This window comes from Lepidochelys olivacea, assembly GCF_965140295.1.
Source record: "Lepidochelys olivacea isolate rLepOli2 genome assembly, chromosome: 25".
Taxonomy (NCBI): Eukaryota; Metazoa; Chordata; order Testudines; family Cheloniidae; genus Lepidochelys; species Lepidochelys olivacea.
The window spans coordinates 15902880-15925094 of NC_140435.1; the positions used below are offsets into that span (position 1 = coordinate 15902880).

Here is a 22215-nt window from a genome sequence, read left to right on the forward strand (position 1 = left end):
CCGCAGGCACTTTCCTCTGGAAGCAGCTGGGCCAGGAGACGACGTCAGGTCGACTCTGGGAAGGAGCCTCCAGCAAGGTCACTCGGGTCTCTGTGTTGGGTTCCTCCACCGGTCCGTGTCCTCCTCCCCCCGCTGGCTGAGCAAACCTGGGGGGGGCCGGGCTCGGAGCCGGGGTTATCACAGAAACACGCGGTTCCCCCTGCCCTGCTCCTGGGCTGCATGGGGCGCTGGGGGCAGCTCTCCGGCCTGTGCCAGGCAGGGGGTCAGCCCCGCCGAGCCCCAAACGCCCTCCCGGCCTGAGGGGGGGGCCTGAATCCCCCGGGGCGGGGCTGGAGCATCCTCCTTGCGCCAGCGGGTCCTTTGCCTCCCAGCCCGGCCTGGGGGAGGAGTTTCTCGGCGCTGGAGCTCTGCCGAGGCGCCCGGTGTCAGGCTGCCTCTGCGCAAAGCTGGCGGTGCCGCGCCGCGCCGGGCAGGGCGGGAGGAGCCGGAGCCGGGGCCCGGGCCGTGCCGCCGACTGATGAGCGAAGCCCCCGCTCCCTGCGCCAGTGGCCGGGGCTGGCCCGGAGGCGGCGGCGCGGGGGGCTCGGGGCGCGGCCCCAGCACACGCCGCGGGGAGCCGGCTGCGGCCCGGGGCCGGGCGGACGGTAAGGCAGCGCCGGGCGCGGCTGGCGGCGGGCTCGCTGGGTGCCCCCCCCACCCCGCTGGGTGTCCCGTCCCCCCCAGCGCAGCCCGATCCCGGGGGGCGGGACGGGGAGCCCTGCAGCAGAGCCCCGCGGGCCGGGGGGGCTGGCACGGAAAAGCAAATCGGACCGCTGAGCCCCGGACCCCTGGGAGGGACGGGGGTAAATGATCCACCATCCTCATACCCCCCCGTCCCTCTATCTTCATACCCACCCCGTCTTCAGACCCCCCCCCCGTCCTTCTATCCTCATACCCACCCTGTCCTCAGATCCCCCCCATCTTCATACCCCCACATCCTTCTATCCTCATACCCCCTGTCCCTCTATCTTCATACCCTCCCGTCCTCAGATCCCCCCCATCCACATACCCACCCCCCTCCTCAGATCCACACCCCATCCGCATACCCCCCATCCCTCTATCCTCATGTCCACCCCCTGTCCTCAAATCCACCCCCCTGTCCTCTTACCCCCATCTTCATACCCACCATCCTCATATCCCCCCTCTATCCACCGACCTATCCTCATACCCACCCCCCCATCCTCAGACCCCCCCCTTCTATCTCCATACCCATCTCCTATCCCTCTAGTCATCTATCGTCATACACACCCCTCTAGCCATCTGACTGTGAGGGCATCTATCTCTGCAGTCAGATCTTTATATATATACACACCTGTACATCTGTCTATACATGGAAAGGCATCTCTACAGGCATGTGTCTATATGGGTGCCCATGTGTCTCTGCGTCTATCTGTGTACATATAAATATATGGAGATGTGTATGTACAGAGGTATCAATTGATGTACATATGCAGTATCCATGCGTATGTACTGGGGTGTATAGATTGATTTATGTACGTATTTCTGTATAGGTCTAGCTATCTATCTTGCCTCTCATTTCCCTCCACCCCATATCTATCTATCTACCCTGTAACTGATAGGTCTATAGCTCCATACTGTACAGCGGGCATTTTCCTTTTGTGCTTTTTGCATTCTCTAGTGCAGTATTTCCTCACTGCCCATCAGGAATTAGCAGTTTGTTTATTCCATGCCAAGCAGTACACGACTGTTCTCACCCTCTGTAGGCAATATATAAAAATAAAGCCCCCTCCACAGCGTTAGCTACGTGTTCTGTGCAGGAAGGTGATGGCAAGGCAGCCAGCTGGCTCATGGAGCCCCCAAAATAAGCCCCCTCAATTACTTCTCCACACACTCAATTTCCTAATCAGAGGGTTGTGCTGCTGAGTGAGGAGCAGCCTGCTACCAGGCGAATTGGATCCAATAGGTACGGTTGCAATCAAGGTATTTTTGTTCAGAGCATGAACAGAAGCGTGCAAACCAGGCTTGAGCAGTTAACGAGCTCTTGGAGTGGATGTAAATGTGTGTACGTGTGTGGATGCATGTGTGTTTCTGTGTATGCCTCTGTGGGAGTGTGTGTGTGTATCTAGATTTCTATGTATATACACATGCATATAGAGCGGACACACGTATATTTAGCTCTCTCTGTATATACGTGCGTACAGGTCACACATGCGCACACACCTATCTAGAGGTCATACGTGTTTTTGTACATATGTATCTCGAGATCTCTCTCTACATACATAGAGTGCGCACACAGACATGGCACGAGGACACACACAGCACACACACGGCACACAGGCCATTGCTTGTGAAGCACTGTGGGAACCCTTGACGCAGCCCCAAGCCTGCACTCAGCTGTCCAGGGCTCCTGTAACCAGAATAGGGGATCAAACTGCTTTGGGTAAACCACGCAGCATAGGGGGTTGGGCAGACAGTGCTGGATACTGGAAGAACCCAGCTGGCAGTCCCACCTGCCCCCCACCCCTCCATTTGGTGAAACCCACCATGTTTCAGGCCTTGCCAAATGCCAGAGATGAAGGTGGGGCAGAGTGGGTGCCAGGAACAGCCCTCCTTCCAGGCCATGCCCCCCCCCATACCAGAGAAATGGCTTGGAGAGTTAATCACCATGAGTTGCTCTAAGAATATGAAGGTCCCCTCCACCCCAAAACTTGCCTTATCCTTGGTCCTGTCTACTCTGGGGACAGCAGGATAATGGCCTTGCTGTACAGATTCTGCTGACTGGGGTAGCCAGAGGGTGCCCTGGTGGAGGTGACCAGGTGGGGTGCTGGGTGCCCTCTGACTCCCATCCATCCTGGATGAACTGGGGGTGCTCGGCTCCTCGAGGGATCAGGCCCCTCATAATCGTCTGAAAAGTGGTGGGAACCGATTCTGTCCTCAGCAGCAGGTGCCCTGCTCACATTGGGGCCGAGGGTTTTTCTCAGATCCCTGGGACGTACCTGGGAACAAAGGGGCAGGACAGCTCCGTGCTTGCCTCTGGCCTTCATATCCTGGAGAGCAAGAGAGCCCAGCCCAGCGCTGCATCCTGCACAAGCCAAGCCAAGCGTTGGCACAATGCACCCGTCGCACAGGAGCCGGGTGGTGTTTGCCCCGGGGGGGGGGGGGAGTGATGCCAAGGGGTCGGGGGTTGTTGCTGGGACTCTTAGGGCTGTTGAACTGTCTGCTCACTCGCTCTCCCTGCACCCCAGGGAATTTTCCACCTGCGATTGCTTCTGTCCAAATCTACCCCTTTGCCAAGCAGGTCCGGGGCCCTTAGGCCCTGGCTCAGGCTGCCCAGCACCACTGGTGATCCCTCCTCTGCACCCCACTGAATCCTGAGGTGCCTTGGGGGCTCAAGGGGGCTGAGAGCTTCGTGGGGCGATGCCACCCGTGGCTCAGGGCAGAGCACAGGGATTTTGCACCCAGGGGCTGGTGTCACCCAGTGAAGTGGAAGGTGGGAGAGACCAACCTCCCCTGCTGAGGGGCTTCTATCGCTCTCCATTGCCATGGGGCCCGAGCACCTCGCAATCTTTGAAGTATTTATCCCTACAAGCTGGTGGAAGGGGAGGGCTATTGTCCCCATTGCACAGATGGGGAACTGAGGCACTGCCTCCCCCCCACCCCCTGGTATTTAGGCACCTGACTCCCATAGAAATCAGTGGGAGTGAAGAACCTAAATCCCTTTGAGGATTCGGACCTAATCAGCTTGCACAAGGTCACCAAGGGCATCTGTGCCAAAGCCAGGAATTGACCCTTATCTTCTGTGTCACAGGCTGGCACCCCAGCCACTGCTTTACCCTTCCTCTAGTTTGGCCTACCTAGCCCATCCCCTCATTTCTCTGGGATGGGCCCACCAGGGGGTAGCTGGAAACCATGGGGGCACTAGAGTGGGACCCTTTTGTGATCTGAAACAGAGGCGATGGGGATGGGTGTTGTCTGCTGCAAAGTCTGGCTGTCTTTCCACTGGGGAGATGTACCATGGTGGTGAGCTGTGTGCTAACATGAGCTTAACCCTGAAGTAGCACTTAGCGTGGACATGGACAAATGTGTTAGCTGCTCGTGGTTAAGGCCAGAGTCCCTCGTTGACTGGACATGACAGTCCCTTACCACACTACAGGCAAAATCATGTTTATTATGATGCTAGCCTCTCGAGTTCCCTGCCCAGACACACAGCGAGAGGCAGTGCCTGCCCCAAAGAGCTGACAATCTAAATGGACAAGGCGACGGGCAGAAGGGAAACTGAGGCACAGAGCAGTGAAGTGACATGCCCAAGATCACCCCGCAGGTGAGTGGCAGAGCTGAGACTAGCATGCAGGTCGGCTGACTCCTAGCAAAGTGCCCTCTCCACTGGGAAACACTGCCCCTCTTAACATGCCTTCCGTTTGCCCAGTGTAGACAAGGCAGTCTGAGATTTCTGTATTTTAAAGGATGTCTCAGTGCTTGGTTCGGAACAGCAGAATCCAATGTGTTCAACTCTTCAAACCCCAGCCTTTGACTTTCCAAGGACAATAGAAGAGAAATCCCTGGCATCTCCTGGGTGATTCCTCTGTCCATGATCCCAAGCTGGCTTTTCAGCAGGGCTGGCAAACTCATTCCACCTAAGTTTGAACCCAAGCTAAAAAGACCATGTGGTTGAAAGCATGGCTCAGGCTGGAAGGCTGTTTGCATTCCGCTTAGGAGAGGGGCTGGGGACAGGAGAAGGTTGGCTGGGGGGAATGTGGAAAACTGCAGCAGGGAAAGGAGTGGAAAGGAGAAGAGAGAAGAAAATGCAGGCAGGTTCTGTGCAGTGTCCAGAGCCCCCTGTGCTGGCCTGGATTTCAAGGCAGAGAGGGTCCAATCTTCACACAAAGCAGGGGCTGGCTGGGGCGAAATGTGTTTGGGTCTGTTCCTGGACCTACCCTTGGAGGGAAAAACCCATGGAGTTAAATTACAAGGAGCAAAAAGGGTGATGGATCTGCAACAGTTTTGCAGACCCAGAATATCAATTGTGGGGTTTGCACCCCAACAGCCTCCCAGCCCACTCCCCAGCCAAATACAATCAGACCAGCATCTTGTCCACCTGCCTGCTCCTCCCTCCCCAGAAGCAGCTGGTTCAGGGCAGGCCGCATTGTTAGGGGAACTCAGCTCCCATCGAGGTGGCTGAAGGATGTGGCCAGATTTTCCAAAGAGCTCAGCACCCATCAGCATTAACCACAAGACTAACCCCCCCCCCTCACTAGTATCTTGGGTTTCCCTTACCCCTTTTGCTGCTAAGGAATTGCCTCATCCACCACTGAAATGCAGCCGCCTCTGGGCTGGAGTGCAGCGGCTGTTTAACAAGTCTCTTTCCAAGGCCTTACCACAAATCTATCTTTCCTGGGTCCCTCTGTTCTATCTTTCACCAGCATTACATTAACTAGGACAAAGCCTAACCAGTGATCATGTAAACACACAAACAGGGCTGGGGTGGGGGTGGTACGGAAGAGAATCACTGAAGCAGCCAGACTGGGAATTAAACCAGCTGGTGAGCAGTCAGATGCGCTAGGGGAACTTTTCCATTGCTGGCCTGTGCAGGCCCCTTTCCCCACCCGGTCCGGCAGAGCAGCGGGGTGAACTCGCACCAGTTCCCTGCCCAGCCGCTCGGACAGTTGCGAAGGGATCAGGATGTTCTGAGAGCATCACAGGAGGGCGAACCAGCCCTGTCTCAGCCAGCTAGCAGATCAGAGGAGCCTTCAGCCTGCCGGGGTCCCTAGAGCAGGGGAAAGACAAAGGGTTTTATCATCTGGTTAACCCCCCCGCCTTGGCCCCCCACAACAGTCTCCTCTGTGCTGATTGCTCCATGGCCCAGCTGGCCCTACTCAGAGCTTTCTCGGCTGAGATGTTCAACTGGGGCCAGGTTTTCAAATGCCCTCCGTTCCCATTGTTCTCAATGGGGCTAAATTCTCCATTGTATTGGGAGGGGGAGAGCTGGTGGATTCGCTATTGTTCTCAATGATGGATGGATTCTCCAATCTAATCGGGGAGGGGTGCTGGATTCTCCATTGTTCTCAATGGCTGGGGGTGGATTCTCCATTGCAATGGGGGGAGGGGTGGTGAATTCTTCATTGTTCTCAATGGGGCTAAGTTCTCCATTGTATTGGGAGGGGGACGGGTGGTGGATTCGCCATTGTTCTCAATGATGAGTGGGTTTTCCATTGTAATGGGGAGAGGGGTGGTGAATTCTTCATTGTTCTCAATTTAGGGCGGGTGGATTCTCTGTTGGTTTCAGTGGTGTATGGGGGGTGGATTCTCCATTGTTTCCAGTGGGGGAGGGGTGGTGGATTCCCCAGTGGGAGCTGCTGGGTGCTGTGTTCTTTGGAAAGTCTGGGTGCCAATGTGGTTTTGTGTCTGTGATCTGAACACCCTGGGAAGATGGGCTGAGACCGAGCAAACTCATTACGCACAGGCCACCCAATAGGTAACAGTTAGAGGGCGGGGGCAGATTGGAGCTGGTGATATGGAGGTGATGGTCTCTGGGAGAAGCATTTGTTTCAAGCCCTGTAACAAGAGTTGGCCTAGAGAGAGACAAGGCAAGGCATGTCTGGGACTCTGCCAGCCGGGGGGGAGGTCCCTGCTAAATGAGACCCCGCCCAGCCCTGCATTGGGCTCTGAGATGTTTGTGTATTATTGAAAATCAAAGGACGTCCAGCTGCCTGTAGCTGCCCTGAGACTTCAGCCTCCCATCCCCAGGGTGCTTGTCTTCACTTGCAAATTTGGTCCCAATATCAGTGCATGACCTTGCCGGGTCAGGGTAACTGACACCATCTGGGCTTGCGCCGCTCACACCAGTGCAAAGTGGGTGCAAAGAGTTTACCATTGTGCCCTGGTAGCATTTCACCACCACTTCACACTGGCATCTATGAAGCAGGGCAAGGGGAATCAGGTCCTCAGGGCAGGCTGGGACTGTTATGGTTAAAAATCCCTTGGGGACCAGCTGGGATGGTGTTAATCCAACCACCCCTGTCTACGCTGAGTGCTGGGGTTGGGATATTTGCAAGAGTTCAGCACCAGTCTAGGAATCTACGAAAGCGACCAGATTTTCCCCAGCGTTCTGCACGTTGGGGGCCGTGCCTTGAAAACCTGGCCCCAAGCCACATTCAACATCATGGTTTTACTGTGTCTATATTGCAGCTGGGGGTGAGCTTCTAGTGCACTGAAAACCGCTCTCATGATCCCCAGACCCCTGGGGCTGAGCTCAGGTGGGCTAGCCTGTGTCTCCGATGGAGACACGACATCCACGTCACTATTTTTAGTGCACTAGCTCGAGTCTGTCTCTCTGGCTCTCTCCCAGCTGCGCTGGAGATGCTCTTGTTCCAATTGGCCGAGGAATGATGTTACTCCCTAGCTCTTATCATCAGCCATGCTCAAAGCGCTTTACAAAGCAACTGTTGGTCTCGTGATCCCTCTTGCACAGATGGGGAAACTGAGACACGGTGGTGAAGTGACTTGCCCAAGGTCACCCACCAGGCCAGTGGCAGGGCTGGGAAATGAAGCAGGTGTCCGTATTTCTAGGGCAATGATCTATCCACCAGACCACACTGATGCCCATACTCAGGTGCAGTCTACGGGGCAGATTAGCTTCGGCACCTCATCTCCTGCCCAAACCTGCCTGGTTTTCAATGTCCCCATTCACTCACTCTGGCTTTAACCCACTGACTTGCACTGCAGTTGCTCGTGAGGTGCACCGACTGGTGAATCGGGCTGTCCAACACGAGCTCTCTGTTGTTCGGAGCGATTTCCTTCAATAATTGATGGGGACGGATGAGGGAAATTTCTGAACGGTATTAAAGACTCTCCGGTGGGATTCAGGGCTGCTGGGTAATGCAGTACACCGGAGGGGTGATTAACCGCAGCTCCTGGCGGGTGCTGTTGTTTTTCGTGCTGTCCCCGGGGTTAGGAAGTGGCTGATCAAAAGTGTCTTTGCTGCCGTTAAACCAGCCACAGTCGCCTGTGTGAAAATGGCAGCTGCCCACTCGGCAGATCTGCAGCTTGTGTGTCTGTCGGAGTCAGGTCTGCTGACTTGAATGCAGCAGTGGCTTCGCTCCCATCAGCCCTCCAGGAGGTGCTCTGAACAAAGTAGATGAAAGCTACGTGAGGCAGTGTGGTCTGGCAGAGTGGGCCCTGTAGAGGGCATCAGGACTCCTGGGTTCAAATGTCAGCTCTGCTGTTGACGTGCTGGGATGGGGAAGTCACGTCCTCTCCCACCCTTTGTCTATTTAAGCAGTGCGCTCTTCAGGGCAGGGCCAGTCCCTCACTGTGTGTCTGTGCAGCCCTGATCGCAGCTGGGGTGCCTAGGTGTACTGTAATCACAGCAATATTCTGTCCCGGGTGTCACCAGCAACAGCATCAACTGGGTTCTGACTGTGGAAGCTTTGAGTCCAGTTCTCTGCCGCCCTGTGCAGTCATTTACATTGGTGCTGAGCCGGTGTAAGATGCTACCAGATCAGGGGGCCTTTGCATTCACCTGGCATTGGTGTAAATGACTGGTCAAGGCCCAGAGGAATTACATCCCTTTGTTCCCAGTGTTGATGTAAGTACAAAGAACTGGGTACGACTTTTATCTCCCAGGTGGCATTTGGCATTGTTAGTTACAAAGAATCCTTCCCTTTACTTGATTTGATTTAATTGGGGATTGGTCCTGCTTTGAGCAGGGGGTTGGACTAGGTGACCTCCTGAGGTCCCTTCCAACCCTGATATTCTATGATTCTGTCCTTGTAAATTCGTAATGTTTCCCTATGCGAAGGGCAGAATACACATACTGCGTCTCTGCTCAGGAAACCAGGGGCAGGAAAGGACAAATGAAAAGTCTTCATTGGCGCGAGCACAGTGTGTGTGTCTCATTGGTCTGCACTGTGCACTCAGCCCCACATGGCTGCTGAGCTGCACCCCCAGGGAGAGGGCTTAGGCAGGTAGAAGCCCCTGTTTCACAGCTACCTCCACCCCATGTTGACAGAGCAGAGCAGGCCAGGGGTGGCGTCCGTGTGGGGTTCCCAACGCTTTAACCCAGCCCCTGGCTTTGATCATTCCGGTGCTGTGTTCGTCCCACAGCAGAATCAGAGCAGAGCTTCGCTGGAAGGGACAATCTCCCCGGGCAGGGATCTGCAGCGCCCACCCCTGTGTCTTGCAGGGCATGGGGGTGGGGGGAGTTTCAATTTCCCAAGCGTTTATTGCTGGCCAAAGGTGCTAATTTGAAAGCCCTGCAGACTGAAGCCTTTTATTCTTCCTCCAGCCCAGGCAGAGCCTGGGGACCTGCAGAGTTAGCCACCTCCGCATGCTGCCGTGACTTCTCCGTAGGCAGAGCGGGGAGCTGGCTCTCTATGGCCGTCTCAATCCTCAGCTTGTCTTCTAAGCCTGCCGAGAACCCGGCTGGCTAGTGCTGGTGAATTTAATGTCCGGGGCACCTGCCCTCCTGCTACTGGACTGAGAGCCCCCGAACTCGTTCATTTCACCTTAGACGGTGACGCCCCTAGCTTTCTGTCATTGCTGAACTGAGTTAGCTACGAGCCAGGGACCCCAAGGCAAAAGGGGGCTGCAGCCAGCCAGCCCTCGCCCCCTCAAAGACTGTGATCTTCCAGCAAACCTTGCTACAGATGCCGTGCCGGTGGCAGCGAACTGGCCATATGGCTGCACTGTGGCATCTTATAAAAATAGAAAGTGCTGATCTATTATTGGGAAGTCCACCCCAGGCAGCAAGGCAGGACCCAGCGCTGCATCCTGCATGTTCCCTGGCCCAGTCTGTTCTGGGGCAGGTGCCTGGGGCTTTCTCAGTGGGGACGGTGCCAGCAAGGACTCTTCAAGGGCAAGCAGATGGCATGGTTCTTGGGCAGTGCCACCCCTCAGCAAGGGGGCTGTAGTGGTTAGAGCTGGGGGGACTGGGAATCAAGGCTCCTGGGCTCTATCCCCAGCTCTGGGTGGGGAGTGGGGGGTCTAGTAGGTTAAAGCGGGGGGGCTGCAAGCCAGGACTCCGGAGCTCTGGGCTGGCCCTTTGCACAGGGGTGAGTTACATCCCACAGGCAGAAAAAACAGACCCTTTGCTAGCAATGAGAAGGGAAATTAGAATAATGTTCCCCCCATTCCCCGCTCCTCGGGGAGACCCCCTCCACACACTACCATTTTATTTTTAAATAGCTAAAACAGCAGCTGCTGCGCACACGTGACCCACGGTGCAACTCCGGAGCTGCCTGGCAGTGTGGGACTGCTTGGAAACCCAGATCTCCCAGATGCTGCGAGTAATTTCACCACCTGGCCTCTAGATCCATCAGGCGTTGCTGGGGAGGGGTCAGAAACCAAGCTGGAGTGGATAAAAAGAAAACCCACGGAGGGTGGGGAGAAGCGGTTACCACCCGTGGGTCGTGAGCCATCTCTCTTCTATGCCCAGCATTGGCACAGCCGGGATCCATTCTGGGGTGGGCACAGAACACCAGCCCAGGGTTTTTCAACGTCAAAGGGGAGATGGGAATTAGCAGAGGCACTTGGGGAAGGAAAAGAACTGGAACTGGACTCCTGTGGGGTGAACTCAGGGACCGACGGGCACATGGCAGAAGTACCCAGACTTTGAGAGGAAGGGGGGTTTAGCTGCTAGGAGATTGCCCAGATTTTTAAAGGTGTTTGGGCACCTTAGTGCCTTCTAAAATGTGGGCCTTAAACTTTTTGGGCCTCAGTTTCCTCTCTGAAATGGGGTTAACGAGCCTTCCTTTGTTTAGACAGTGAGCTCTTTCAGGCAGGGGCTGGCTCTCACTGTGTCTGGGCCGTGCCTGGCCCAAGGGGACCCTGATCTCAGCTGGGACAGGGACTGGCTCTCATTGTGTCTGGGCCGTGCCTGGCCCAAGGGGACCCTGATCTCAACTGGGACAGGGACTGGCTCTCACTGTGTCTGGGCCGTGCCTGGCACAAGGGGACCCTGATCTCACAAGGGTCCCCTAGGTGTTAACAAAAGAACAACATGCAGAAGGCTGATTTTGCCACCCCCTACTCACATGGATAATTCTCACTGAAGTGAGTAACTCTATCGACTTCCATGGGACTATTCCTGTGGGTCAGGATTAGGCCCCAGGGGATGTGTGCTCAGGGGTCTGGACCACGTCCAGCCCGCACCCACCAGTTACCCGTTCCCAGAACTGGGCTGGGGAAGTGAAACCTCCATGGGGTTCCCCCTCCATGCATGTAGCCGGCCCTCAGGAAATCCTGGGACTCCCAGCGTCCCCTCCGCCCCCCGTTCTGCCGCTCTCCTGCCCCCCTGCACCAGCGCTAACGGCGGTCCCCTGTCTCCCCCCACCAACCGGCCTGCATCACTGAGCCTGCTCCAGAGCCGGAGGCCTGCTCTGTGGAGCAAGGGGTTAGCGTCCAACCTGCCCCTCACTCCGATATCCTGCCAGCTGGGGCGCTGGGGGAGAGAAACAGGGCCGAGGTCCTGCGAGCTCCGACGTGGGGGAGGTTGGGTGGCAGCGGATGGAGGTTTCCAAGAGGAGGAAGAGAAGGAGAAGGAGAACCCTGCCGAGCTGCATCCCGGGGGCGGGGGAGATAGCGGAGCGCTGGCTCCCCACCAAGCAGCACGGACCCCACCCATTGCAAAGCAGGAGTCACCCCCTCGGAGTCAGTCCCTCCGGCATGAAACCCAGGGAATCCCAGCCCCATCCCACGCACAGCCAGCGTCTCCCGGAGCCCAGTGCTCCCTTCTGCAGCAGCTGAGCCACCAGCTCGTGACAGCCGCGTGGGAGGCTCTCGCTGATTGCCATTCCTCGCCACCTCGGCTTGGCTGGAGAACACCCAAGGAGGCTGATTAGCATGCAGGGCCAGGCTGACCCACATGAAAGATGCCTCTGGCAGCTTCCCTGGTGCGGCAGGGGAACAGCATTGCACCGAGTCCCCTTCACTCCGAGCCCTGCCCTCCCCACCGGCCTTGGCTTCCATGGCCCATCGGCTCTTTGTGATGGGGGGGGGAATAACACCGTCAGCAGTGTGGGCCCAGGCTGACGGGTTATTCTCCTCCCGCTGTGGTGTGGGGCGGCGGAGCCAATCCCTCCACCGTGCTGACAGCATATTCCCTGCACCGGCCACCTGGGAGGAGGTTGGGGGTGTTGGGCCAGGTTCAAGTCCTGGGTCTGCCACTCATACCAATGGACCCTTGGCCCAGTCACTGACTCTCTTTGCATCTTATCCCCTGTCAAATGGGTATAATGGCCCTTCCCCTGCCTCTCTTGTCTATTTCGGTGTATCTCCCCTCCATGTCTGTGCAGCGCCCGGCACAATGGGGCCTTGATCCCAGCTGGGGCCTTGGGCACGAAGGTGACAGTCACGCCTCAGAGGCTGCAGCTTGAGGGTTGACGCCTGGTGTGTTTCCTTTTAAGTTAAAAGGGAATGTGGCCCCATCCCCAGCCCTTTCTTCAGAGGCTGCCTTTGAGCCCGGAGTGGAAGCCCCGCGTCCCTGTCTGTCTCGCTCTCACCACCCCTCGGGGCTGACCCTCCCTCTTGGGCCTGCGTGGGTTTGATGAGCAGATCTGGGGAGCCCGGCGTCGCCCTTTGGAACAGGAGCTGGGGTCGGCACCGGCTTCGCCACCGGGCCCCCTGCTGGGCTGTGGCCCACTGCTGCTGCTGCCAGTGAAAAGCCAGGGCTGCATCGGTGCGTGGGCGGCTGGAACCACGAGAGGTCATGTGGTCTAGTGGGCACAGCACCTGGGCGTCTCCTCCCAGCGGAACCAGCCACTCCCGCTGTGTGACCCTGGGCAAGGCGGGCACGAGCTCCGGGCCTCTGTTTCCCCATCTCTGCAATCTCAAACAACGCTTGACAGCCCCTCGGCAAGGCTAGCAGGGAAGAATAGCAGCTAAGGGCTAAGTCTGGGGAGATTTAACAGCAATGGAAACCTCTGGGCCCAAATGGGAGTTGCTGGTACGAAGGAGACAGATGCCCTGTAAATGCCAACGCCATGGGTGGAGCTAGATGCAGGGTTACATCTCTTATGGCACAGCCCAGGGATGGGGGTTTATTCTACCTTTGCATCTCCTGCGCTGTCTGTCACTCGGAGCCTGTGCAGCCCCCGGTAGGGGGGCCCCGATCACGGTTGGGGCTTCTGGATGCTGTTGAAATAGAAATAACAGGAGAAGACCACACGGAGCTGGGCGTGGGAGGGGAAAAGCACAAGGACTAGGATGGTGTGATCTTGCATTCACGTAGGAGAGGAGTAGTTTGGGATCTGGTGGGTGACACCAAAGACTAGATGGAGCAAACCATATAGCAGGGCGGTGGGACCCAGGGCAGGGGGGAGGATCCGGGGAAGTGGGAGGATCCAAGGAGATGGGGAGGTGGAGAGCAGGGGCTGATGGTTGGAACCAGTATGGGCTGTCTGCTGCACTGGGTGGTCAGACCCTACAGCCAGTCTGGCCCATCCCACCCTGCTCTGCCTGTTCCATTCCTGCCTGTCGCCGTTCCTACCCTGTGACGTGTCTCCTTCTCTCTCCCTTTTGTCTCATCCCCTTCCAGGTGCATCAGCATCCCCCGTTCAAAATGCCCGAGCAAAGCAATGACTACCGGGTGGTGGTGTTTGGAGCCGGCGGTGTCGGCAAGAGCTCCCTGGTTTTGCGCTTTGTGAAGGGGACGTTCCGGGACACGTACATCCCCACTATTGAGGACACCTACCGGCAGGTCATCAGCTGCGACAAGAGCGTCTGCACCCTGCAGATCACCGACACCACGGGTAGCCACCAGTTCCCGGCCATGCAGCGCCTCTCCATCTCCAAAGGCCATGCCTTCATCCTGGTCTTCTCCGTTACCAGCAAGCAGTCCCTGGAGGAGCTGAAGCCCATCTACCAGCAGATCCTGCAGATCAAGGGCAGCGTGGACAGCATCCCCATCATGCTGGTGGGCAACAAGTGTGACGAGACCCAGCGGGAGGTGGAGACCAAGGAAGGGGAGGCTGTGGCCAAGGAGTGGAAGTGCGCCTTTATGGAGACCTCGGCCAAGATGAATTACAATGTCAAGGAGCTCTTCCAGGAGCTGCTCAACCTGGAGAAGAGGAGGAACATGAGCCTCAACATCGACGGCAAGCGGTCCAGCAAGCAGAAGAGAACAGACAAAATCAAGGGGAAATGCAGCCTTATGTAAAGCACCGGACTGTCCCTCGTCTCTTCTCGGTCTGACAAGTTTAAACATCGGCGTCGGAGCACCAGGCGGCGTTGCCCTCCCGTCTCCCCCATTCCTCCCTCTCGCTGCATCTTATCACTGTGACTGCTCTGGGGAGCCAGCAGTGCACGCTCACCCAGGACCATTTCCCTTTCCGATTCCATGCTTGGTACGTTCCCCTCCCCGGCGACGGGGGCCACGGTCTCACTCTCTGGAAGGGGGATATGCAATCCTGGGGGCTGGGGCTGGATCGCACACATGCATTTCAGTTTTGTTTGTTTGCAGCGAGATGAGGGACATGCGGGGGGAGCCAAGGAAATGCCGCAGGAAGACGACTCTTGATCAACGTCTTCTCTCTTCTCTTCCCCACTCTCTGGCTTTTGACTCCATCTGTGGATGCAGCCTGCAGGGAGACCTGTCTGAGCCTTGGCATGGACACTCAGCCCATCAGAGATACACTCACGTATTCCGGCATGAACTGAACAGCGAATGCTGCTAATACTGAGAGCTTTTAGCTGGGGCATAGTGGGGGGGAGTGGATTTTAATGCATGGGGGTCAGTCCTCATTTGGTTCCCTAATGATGCCGAGACCCCAAATCTACAGGTGAGGGGGCAGAGGCTGCTTTCAGGCCCTCGCAAGACCCTTCCTTAGCAGTCAAAGGAACACACATGATTCCCAAAGGGGTGATCCAATGTACGTCGCTTAAGCGGAGACTTTGAAAGACTAGCAATGAGCTTTGTCTGGCCAGGCTGGAATGCTAACTGCAACACAATCCCAAGGTCACTGCGGCCCTGCTGGGGATGGGGCCGCTCTCAGGTTGTTTGCCCAAGTTCCAAGAGATGCCAGGATCCACGCAAGGACCTGGAAGCTGACAAGGACATCTGGGGTGGGTACAATACCCCACTGGGCAGTGGTACTCAAAGGAAGGGTCTCTACATTGCTGAATGTCCTGGCTATTTGAACAGTGGGAGACACTGAAAAACAAAATGCATGTGATCGGCACAAGGAGGATTTTAGCTGGCCATGGCCAAGTTAAAGAGAACGAGACACTAGCCTAGGAGGGGCTGGACAGGAATGGTAAAGCAGCGAGAGGAGACAGAACCCAGCTGGAAGGGAGTTATTTACGCCGACACAGTGATGAGGTGGGATGAGGGCAGGGTGTCCAGAGAGAAGCGATCCCTTTCCCACCCTCAGGATTTGCCTTTTTCTTTTGTTGTTGCCAAAATGCCAAGCAGTACCAGCTCAGCGTGAGAGGTCAGCAGTGCGGAAGTGACTGAAAGAATAGCACATATCTAGCCAGCAGTGGGGGCGAAAGGGCTAGAGGAGCAGGGGTGAACGCCAGCATCTTGATGGTGTTTTGGACGCAACGTGGAGCCGGTGGGATTTTCAGGGTGTTGAGGGATGAGGGGCAAACGGATGGGCTGGGCTGGGCTGGGCTGGGGCAAGTCATGCCAGGCCGTGCTAGGTTTGGTAAGAATCTCAGCCTGAGGTGGAAAGTGTGAGTGTGGGGGCTGCCTTTGGAAGATCTGCCCCTAGCCCCACTGTCTGTGCAAACAGTGTATTTCCGGGTGCAAGCAGGCAGCCCTTGGTGCACAGCAGCTGGGGGCGGTGCTGCAGAACAGGCTACAGTGTAGACACAATGGGTGGGAGTGCGAGACAAGCATATGCACACGAAAACTGGGCGCCCACAGGCTTGATTGCCCCTTGGTGCTTGCACTAATGTGTGTTCTGCGCGTGCCTGGTTTCCACACTTCCCCTTTTGCATGCACGGTCCCCCGTTTTTGCATGTGGACTAGGGACCTGTTTTGCAGACGGCTGGCAAATCTGGCTGGATCTCTCCAGCTAGAGATGTCTGAATCCCAAGCTGTTTCCTAGCCTTCCTCCCCCAGTGGCCACAGACTCTGCAGAGGGCCGCGGTCCAGCTCTGCAACATCTGAATCAGGAGCCGGGGGGAGGGGGAACCTTTGCACTTAAACACTCATACCAGAGTGAGCGAGCCGGCTGCGATGGATGGCACAGGGTCTGCTCCAGTGGGTACCACCCAGCTTAGCAAGACCCTCCTCCCTGCTCTCCCAGTACCACCCTCCCTCCCTACCAAAGCACAGCTGCCGTGCGCCCCCCACCACTGGCATTCTCCTTTTAAATAGGCGCTCTGGTCTGCTCCAGGGACAGCCCCAAGCAAGGCAGCTGGCAACACCAGTAGTGCAGCAGGGGATGGCCACGGCTGGGGTATTTTATCCCTATGGTCCCTAGGGAATTGCCCGATGGGCCCCAGGTCCAACAGCTGCAGATGCTCAGGGGTAGCCATGCCAAGTGGACTGACCCCAGGCACGTCCCAGCAGGACCCAAACCCTGCACCCCGCCCCTGTGGTTGTAATAGGCTGACCCAGAACTCTGCAGATCCAACCTGCGGCAGGAGCCCCTTGAGCTCAGCCCTGCCACTCACCAGCCCCCTTGACTCTTAACCCTTTGCAGCCCAGAAGCTGCTGGCCAAAGCACAACGTGTGGGGCTCCTCGGGAGCCCTGACCTAGCACAATCGCGGAGAGCGCTGACGGGGGAGGCCCCTGGGTCTGCGCTGCTGGACCCCAGGGAATGAGGCCGGGCCTGATGCACGCCCCGTGTGCTGGAGTCTTGGAACTCTTGCCTACAAGGCAGGTCTGGAACTGGACCCAATGGCCTCTCCACCTACCCCTCTCCCAACTGCCTTGTTGGGGTAGCCTGCGTGTGGCTTGATGCCACGGTGACGGGTGCCACTGGGATATCACCACGGCCACGTGGATGGAGCCAGTGCAGGAGGCATCATGTGGAGGGGAGGGGGGGAGCTCTGCCTAGAGACTGGCAAACCCCAGAAGAGTCAGAGTTCAAAGCAGCACCCGAAGGGGAGAAGTTCTGACCTGACCTTACCTCCCTGAACATTCCAGTGGGGGGGAGGATTTGGCCTCCTGGAGCCTGCAGAGTTGGGCTGCAAATCTGTGCGGGCAGCCCATCCCAGGCCCAGCTCCCCTAGCGGGTGTAAATCCCCACTGACATCAATAGGGGCTGTGTCACTTTACACCAATGGGGGGCATCTGGCCCCCTCCAGCCCTAGAAGCTCAGAGACCGCCACAAAAATGCCTAATAAGGGGGTGGGTCAGATTACAGAGAGGACAGGGTTATGCTGGGTGCGCAGCTGGAGGAGGAAGAGGGGAGGGCTCTGTCTGAACCCTGCCCAGCCCCTCGCTCCGTCAGGCAGGGCAGAATCGGCCCAAGGAGGACTCCGCAGGAAGCAGCTGGCTGCAGCTGGAATCCCTCCTGGCACGAGCTGCGTTCCCTGCGGAGCTCGCTCCCCGGGTGGCTTGGCCAGGCTGTCCCCTCCCGACTCTGCACCAGGGAAGGGATATTCTGCTCGCCCAAACCTGTCCCCTAGGGGGTGCTAGGGGCCTCCTCACCACCGGGGCAGCTTGTCCACTAGGGAGTAAGAGGGGTCTCTCTGCATCGGGGCTAGCCAGCGGCTCGTTCCTCCCCCGGATGGGGGTCCAGGGCACCAGCTGTTGTGCTGCGAGTTAACGGGGAGGGGCCTCGGCCATCCCTGGGGTTCAGCAAGGAAACTAGGCTCTGTCTCAAGTGAAGCAGAGTCGTCCCCGTCAGCCTAGCCGTGCTCAGCCCGTGTCTCGGACGGGGGGCAGCCAGGCTCGGGATCACCCCATTAGCCTGTTACCCCCGGGGATGCCAGGCTGTATATCAAAAGCAAGGCACGGCTAAGGGGACTGGCGGGGGTCCAGGCCCCCAGCAGGAGTTTTGTCGAGGCACTGACCCGTCCACGTCGCCTTGAAACCAGGCCCAGTAATAATAGTAATAACGAGGAGCAAGATGTTTGTTTACACGTGTATCTGGCCCAGTCATATGATATTGAAGATAACGTCCTCCCAGCTAAGAGACTGGCGTCTTGAATATTGTATGGTGCTCTGAAACTCAACTCTCGTACCTTGCATTGTAAATACCAGTCCTGCCTAGACCCCCCTCTGACGCCAGCATGAGATCAGTAACTAGCTCCCATGCATTACTGGCTTTTTAAAACCAACCGAACAAAGAAAGAAAGGAACAAGACGATGTTACAATGTAGCCTTTATTCTAGAACTAGTCTTCCTGAAATAAATAAATTACTCCTGCATTCCTGCATGGTTGGTGTGATCAATGGCTTATAGCATGGTCTGACTGGGAACATCTGATCTCCCCCAGGTGGAAGTGGCTGGAGCTTGATCCCTCATCGGTCTGGGTCGGTCACTCTTGGAACAAGGGTCTTTGCAACCAGTCCTTTGGCTCTGCCTTACCCAGTTCTGTCACTTCCCATCTCCCCTGGGCAAGGGTTGCTGTGTCAACCTTTGTATCCAGCTTCAACCCTCTCCCTTCTAAACAAGGGCTCCCTGGCAACCTGCCCAGAACCCCTCCCCGGGCAACCAGCCCCCTGGAGGAATGCTTCACCTGGGGTTAGAGGCCGCCTCCTTTGCCCCAAGGAAGGAGGTGGCTGCCCTAGACTTTCCCTCACCGTGGAGGACCCAGCTTTGTGCCTGGTCCCTTCTGCTTATAAACCGACAGCTGGAACTCGCCAGCCCGGGGTTGCCCTAGGGCTACGTGGCCTGGCTCAGGGTCGACGGACAGGGCCACCCCCTCCACCCAGTGCCAAATGAGACACAGCGGCCGAGTCCCAGCTTCCACACGGGCCGGCCTCCCAGCTGGCCAGTCCCTTGGGGCGTGGAGCCACCGCCCGGCCGCCTTCAGAACCCCACCCACCAGCCCAGGTGAAGGAAGGAGCAAGGGCAAGACTGGACTCCTAAGGGGACCTCCCGCTCGGCAGCTGTCCCTTTCCTCTACCTGCTGGCATGGGGCTCCACCCACGGGCAGTGGAGTTACAGGACCTTGCTCCTTTATTAAAGACCTAGCCCAACCCAAATTTTGCCACCTGGAGCCTCAGGGCGGGCGCGCTGATTCCAGGTGGCGTTAGTTAGGGATAAAGCGATAAGAAAGTGGGAGGGGAATTTTCTGTTCTGGGGAGAGGGGGCTGCTTTCTTTGTCCAGGCAAGAGAGGAACCTTGGCCATAGGCTCCCACCCCCTGCAGGGCACAGAGGCTTTGTCAGTACAAGGCTCTTGCGTTCTTACCCCACCATCCCTCCAACAACGGGCCCACGAGAGCAGCGTCTCTGTTGCTGTTCCCATATGGGCCCCCCTCTTCCCCGAGTTTCTGCGGGTATGGAGCAGCTGGGACCTGGAATCCACAGTTCAGTGAGTGACACGGGATCTTTGCTATAGAGGCAGGTTGGTGGGGAGCCCGACACCTCCGTGCTCATCAGCCCTGGAGTCACCCCAGCAGGCCCCAAGCTCCAAAGTGGGGCTCTGGGGCAGAGAGCAGGAGGGGTCACAACCAGGCAGTGGTGCGCTGCTCAGCAAGGGCCCTTGTCCTGTCAGTGGTGGGGCAGGGGACACTGGAGGGAGAGGGAGGGCCTGAGGGGCTCAGATGCATTTGAGGACGTGTGTGTGATGGTGCAAGGAGACTGTATATGTGTCTGTGTGTGCATGTGTGTGTCTTTGAGTGTGCCCATGCTGCTGCGGTGTGTGTGTTTCTGTGGGAGCCTGGGAACGTGCCCAGCGCCCAGGAGCCAGGAACTGCACCTGGCACCCACTGAGAATCCAGGAGGCAGCATCCAGATGTCAGAGTAGCAGCCGTGTTAGTCTGTATTCGCAAAAAGAAAAGGAGGACTTGTGGCACCTTAGAGACTAACCAATTTATTTGAGCATAAGCTTTCGTGAGCTACAGCTCACTTCATCGGATGCATTCAGTGGAAAATACAGAAGACGTTTTTATACACACAAACCATGAAAAAATGGGTGTTTATCATTACAAAAGGTTTTCTCTCCCCCCACCCCACTCTCCTGCTGGTAATAGCTTATCTAAAGTGATCACTCTCCTTACAATATGTATGATAATCAAGGTGGGCCCTTTCCAGCACAAATCCAGGGTTTAACAAGAACATCTGGTGGGGGGGGGGGGTTTGGAAAAAACAAGGGGAAATAGGTTACCTTGCATAATGACTTAGCAACTCCCAGTCTCTATTCAAGCCTAAGTTAATTGTATCCAATTTGCAAATTAATTCCAATTCAGCAGTCTCTCGCTGGAGTCTGGATTTAAAGTTTTTCAACTTCAAAGAGTCCGGCTCTCAGGTGACGTGGGTGAGGAGCTCACCTGTCCCCTCACCCTGGCTGGGCAGGGACCCTGATCCATGGTGACACACGGTGCCCTGGGTAAGTGTCTCCCAGCACGTAGTGACGTCCTCCCTCCATGGGCATCAGCCTCAGGAACCTGCTAGCATTACACCCGGGAAAAGGACTCCTTGCCCTGCCCCCCTCCCCGCACATCGGCCTAGCACTAAGTACTTGTTGCTCAGTGAGACGAGCCTGGGCCAGGCTAGCCGGGGGGCACACCTAGACCTCTCATATTGCTAGCTGGAGGGGTGCGTGGTGGTCTGTGAGTGGGGTGCAATGTGCCCCTCTGGGGGACAGTGTATGGGAGTGGTGTCTCTAGGGCAAGCAGGTTAGGAGGGTCAATACTGAGGTGATGGGGCCTTAGAAACCCCCGGGGGCAGATCAAGTATTATTTATTCACGTTTCTGGAGCCCCCAGCTGAGCTCAGGGTGCCAGGTGCTGCTCAGACACACAGGGAGAGACCGTCCCTGCCCCGGACCGGCTGGCATAGCTATCCTGGACTAGTTCCCCGGGGGACACTCTGCCTCCGGGACAGCTGCATGAATCCACCCTCTGCCTGAGTCCCGAATGAGTCCCCTGTCCTAGACAAACCCAGAGCACACGAGAGAGACACAGGGTGTGGGGGAGAGAGAGGAAGTGATTTGCCCAAACGACAGCCCCTGGCATGGGCCAGATGGGGGCGGGATGAGAGGGGAAGGGGGTGTGATGGGGGAGTGAATAGACACACGTAGGTGTGCATGCCTGGAGCGTGTGTGTGTGCGTGTGCACGCCTATCATGCGTGTGCATGCATGCATATGCGTGTCCCTGCGTGTGCCTGTCCATGTGTGCACATGTCTGAGTGTGCATGTCCCTGTGTGTGTGTGAGACGGTGTCACGGCTGTGCACGCTCCCAGCCCCTTTCCGTGCCAGCTCCCCTCCGGCAGCGCCCGGCCCCTGCCGCTCCCCTCGCCAAGGCAGGTGCCAATCACCGCCCCCTCCCCTCTCTGTCACGGCAGGTTCCCTTGAGGGGAGAGGGGCTGGCAGGGCTGGGAATGCGTCATTCGGCCTGTTGCCATGGAAACCATCTGCTCCCTGGGTGTTTGGCAGCTGGCTGCTTTGGGCACGTGGGAGATGGGGGGTGGGGGCTGGGGCTCAGGTGAGTGGGGGCGGCTGGAGGAGCAAGGGGAGTGTGCCGCGTGGGGAGCAGGAGATGGCAAAGGCTGGAGAGATCCTACATTCATCCCCTGCAAGGCCGGACGGGTCTGATCCCTGGGTCGCACGGGCCGGAGAACGGCCCCCAGATCATTCCCAGAGCAGAGCTGTTAGACAAACAGCCCGTCTGGCGTTCAGCATTGCCAGTGAGAGAGAGCCCACCGCGCCCCTGGGTCATTTGTTCCAATGGCTAATTGCCCTCACTGTGAAAAATTCACACCTTGTATCCCGTCAGAATCTGTCTAGCTTCCACTTCCAGCCGTTGGAGCATGCTAGCTCTGTCTGCTGGATGGAAGAGCCCGTTGTTGTAGATTTGTTCCCCATGTAGATACTTATGGACTGGGATCAAGCCACCCTGTAGCCTTCTCTTTGCTAAGCTAAACAGACTGAGCTCCCTGAGTCTCTTGCTGTCAGGCAAGTTTTCTAACCCTTTAATCATCCTCGTGGGTCTTCTCTGAGCCTCTCCAATTTATCAACATCCTTTCTGAGTGGTGGGCACCAGAACGGGACACAGGATTCCAGCAGCGGTCGCACCAGGGCCAAACACAGAGGTAAAATCACCTCTCTGCTCCTACTCGAGAGTCCCTTATTTATGCATCTCAGGTTGGCATTA

General features: G+C 57.1%; 1 protein-coding gene across 1 annotated transcript; it reads left to right on the plus strand.

Annotated features, from left to right (window-relative positions):
• Positions 1 to 394: 394 nt before the first annotated feature.
• Positions 395 to 18330, plus strand: DIRAS1 (DIRAS family GTPase 1). Its single transcript, XM_084614572.1, has 2 exons — positions 395 to 644; positions 13532 to 18330. Exon 2 carries the CDS (start codon positions 13556 to 13558, stop codon positions 14150 to 14152), a length of 597 nt encoding a protein of 198 aa, XP_084470698.1. The 5' UTR covers positions 395 to 644; positions 13532 to 13555; the 3' UTR covers positions 14153 to 18330.
• Positions 18331 to 22215: the final 3885 nt, after the last annotated feature.

What these genes read in the sequence shown, in the direction of transcription:
- DIRAS1 (XM_084614572.1), top strand. Translation starts at nt 13,556, where the DNA reads ATGCCCGAGCAAAGCAATGACTACCGGGTGGTGGTGTTTGGAGCCGGC.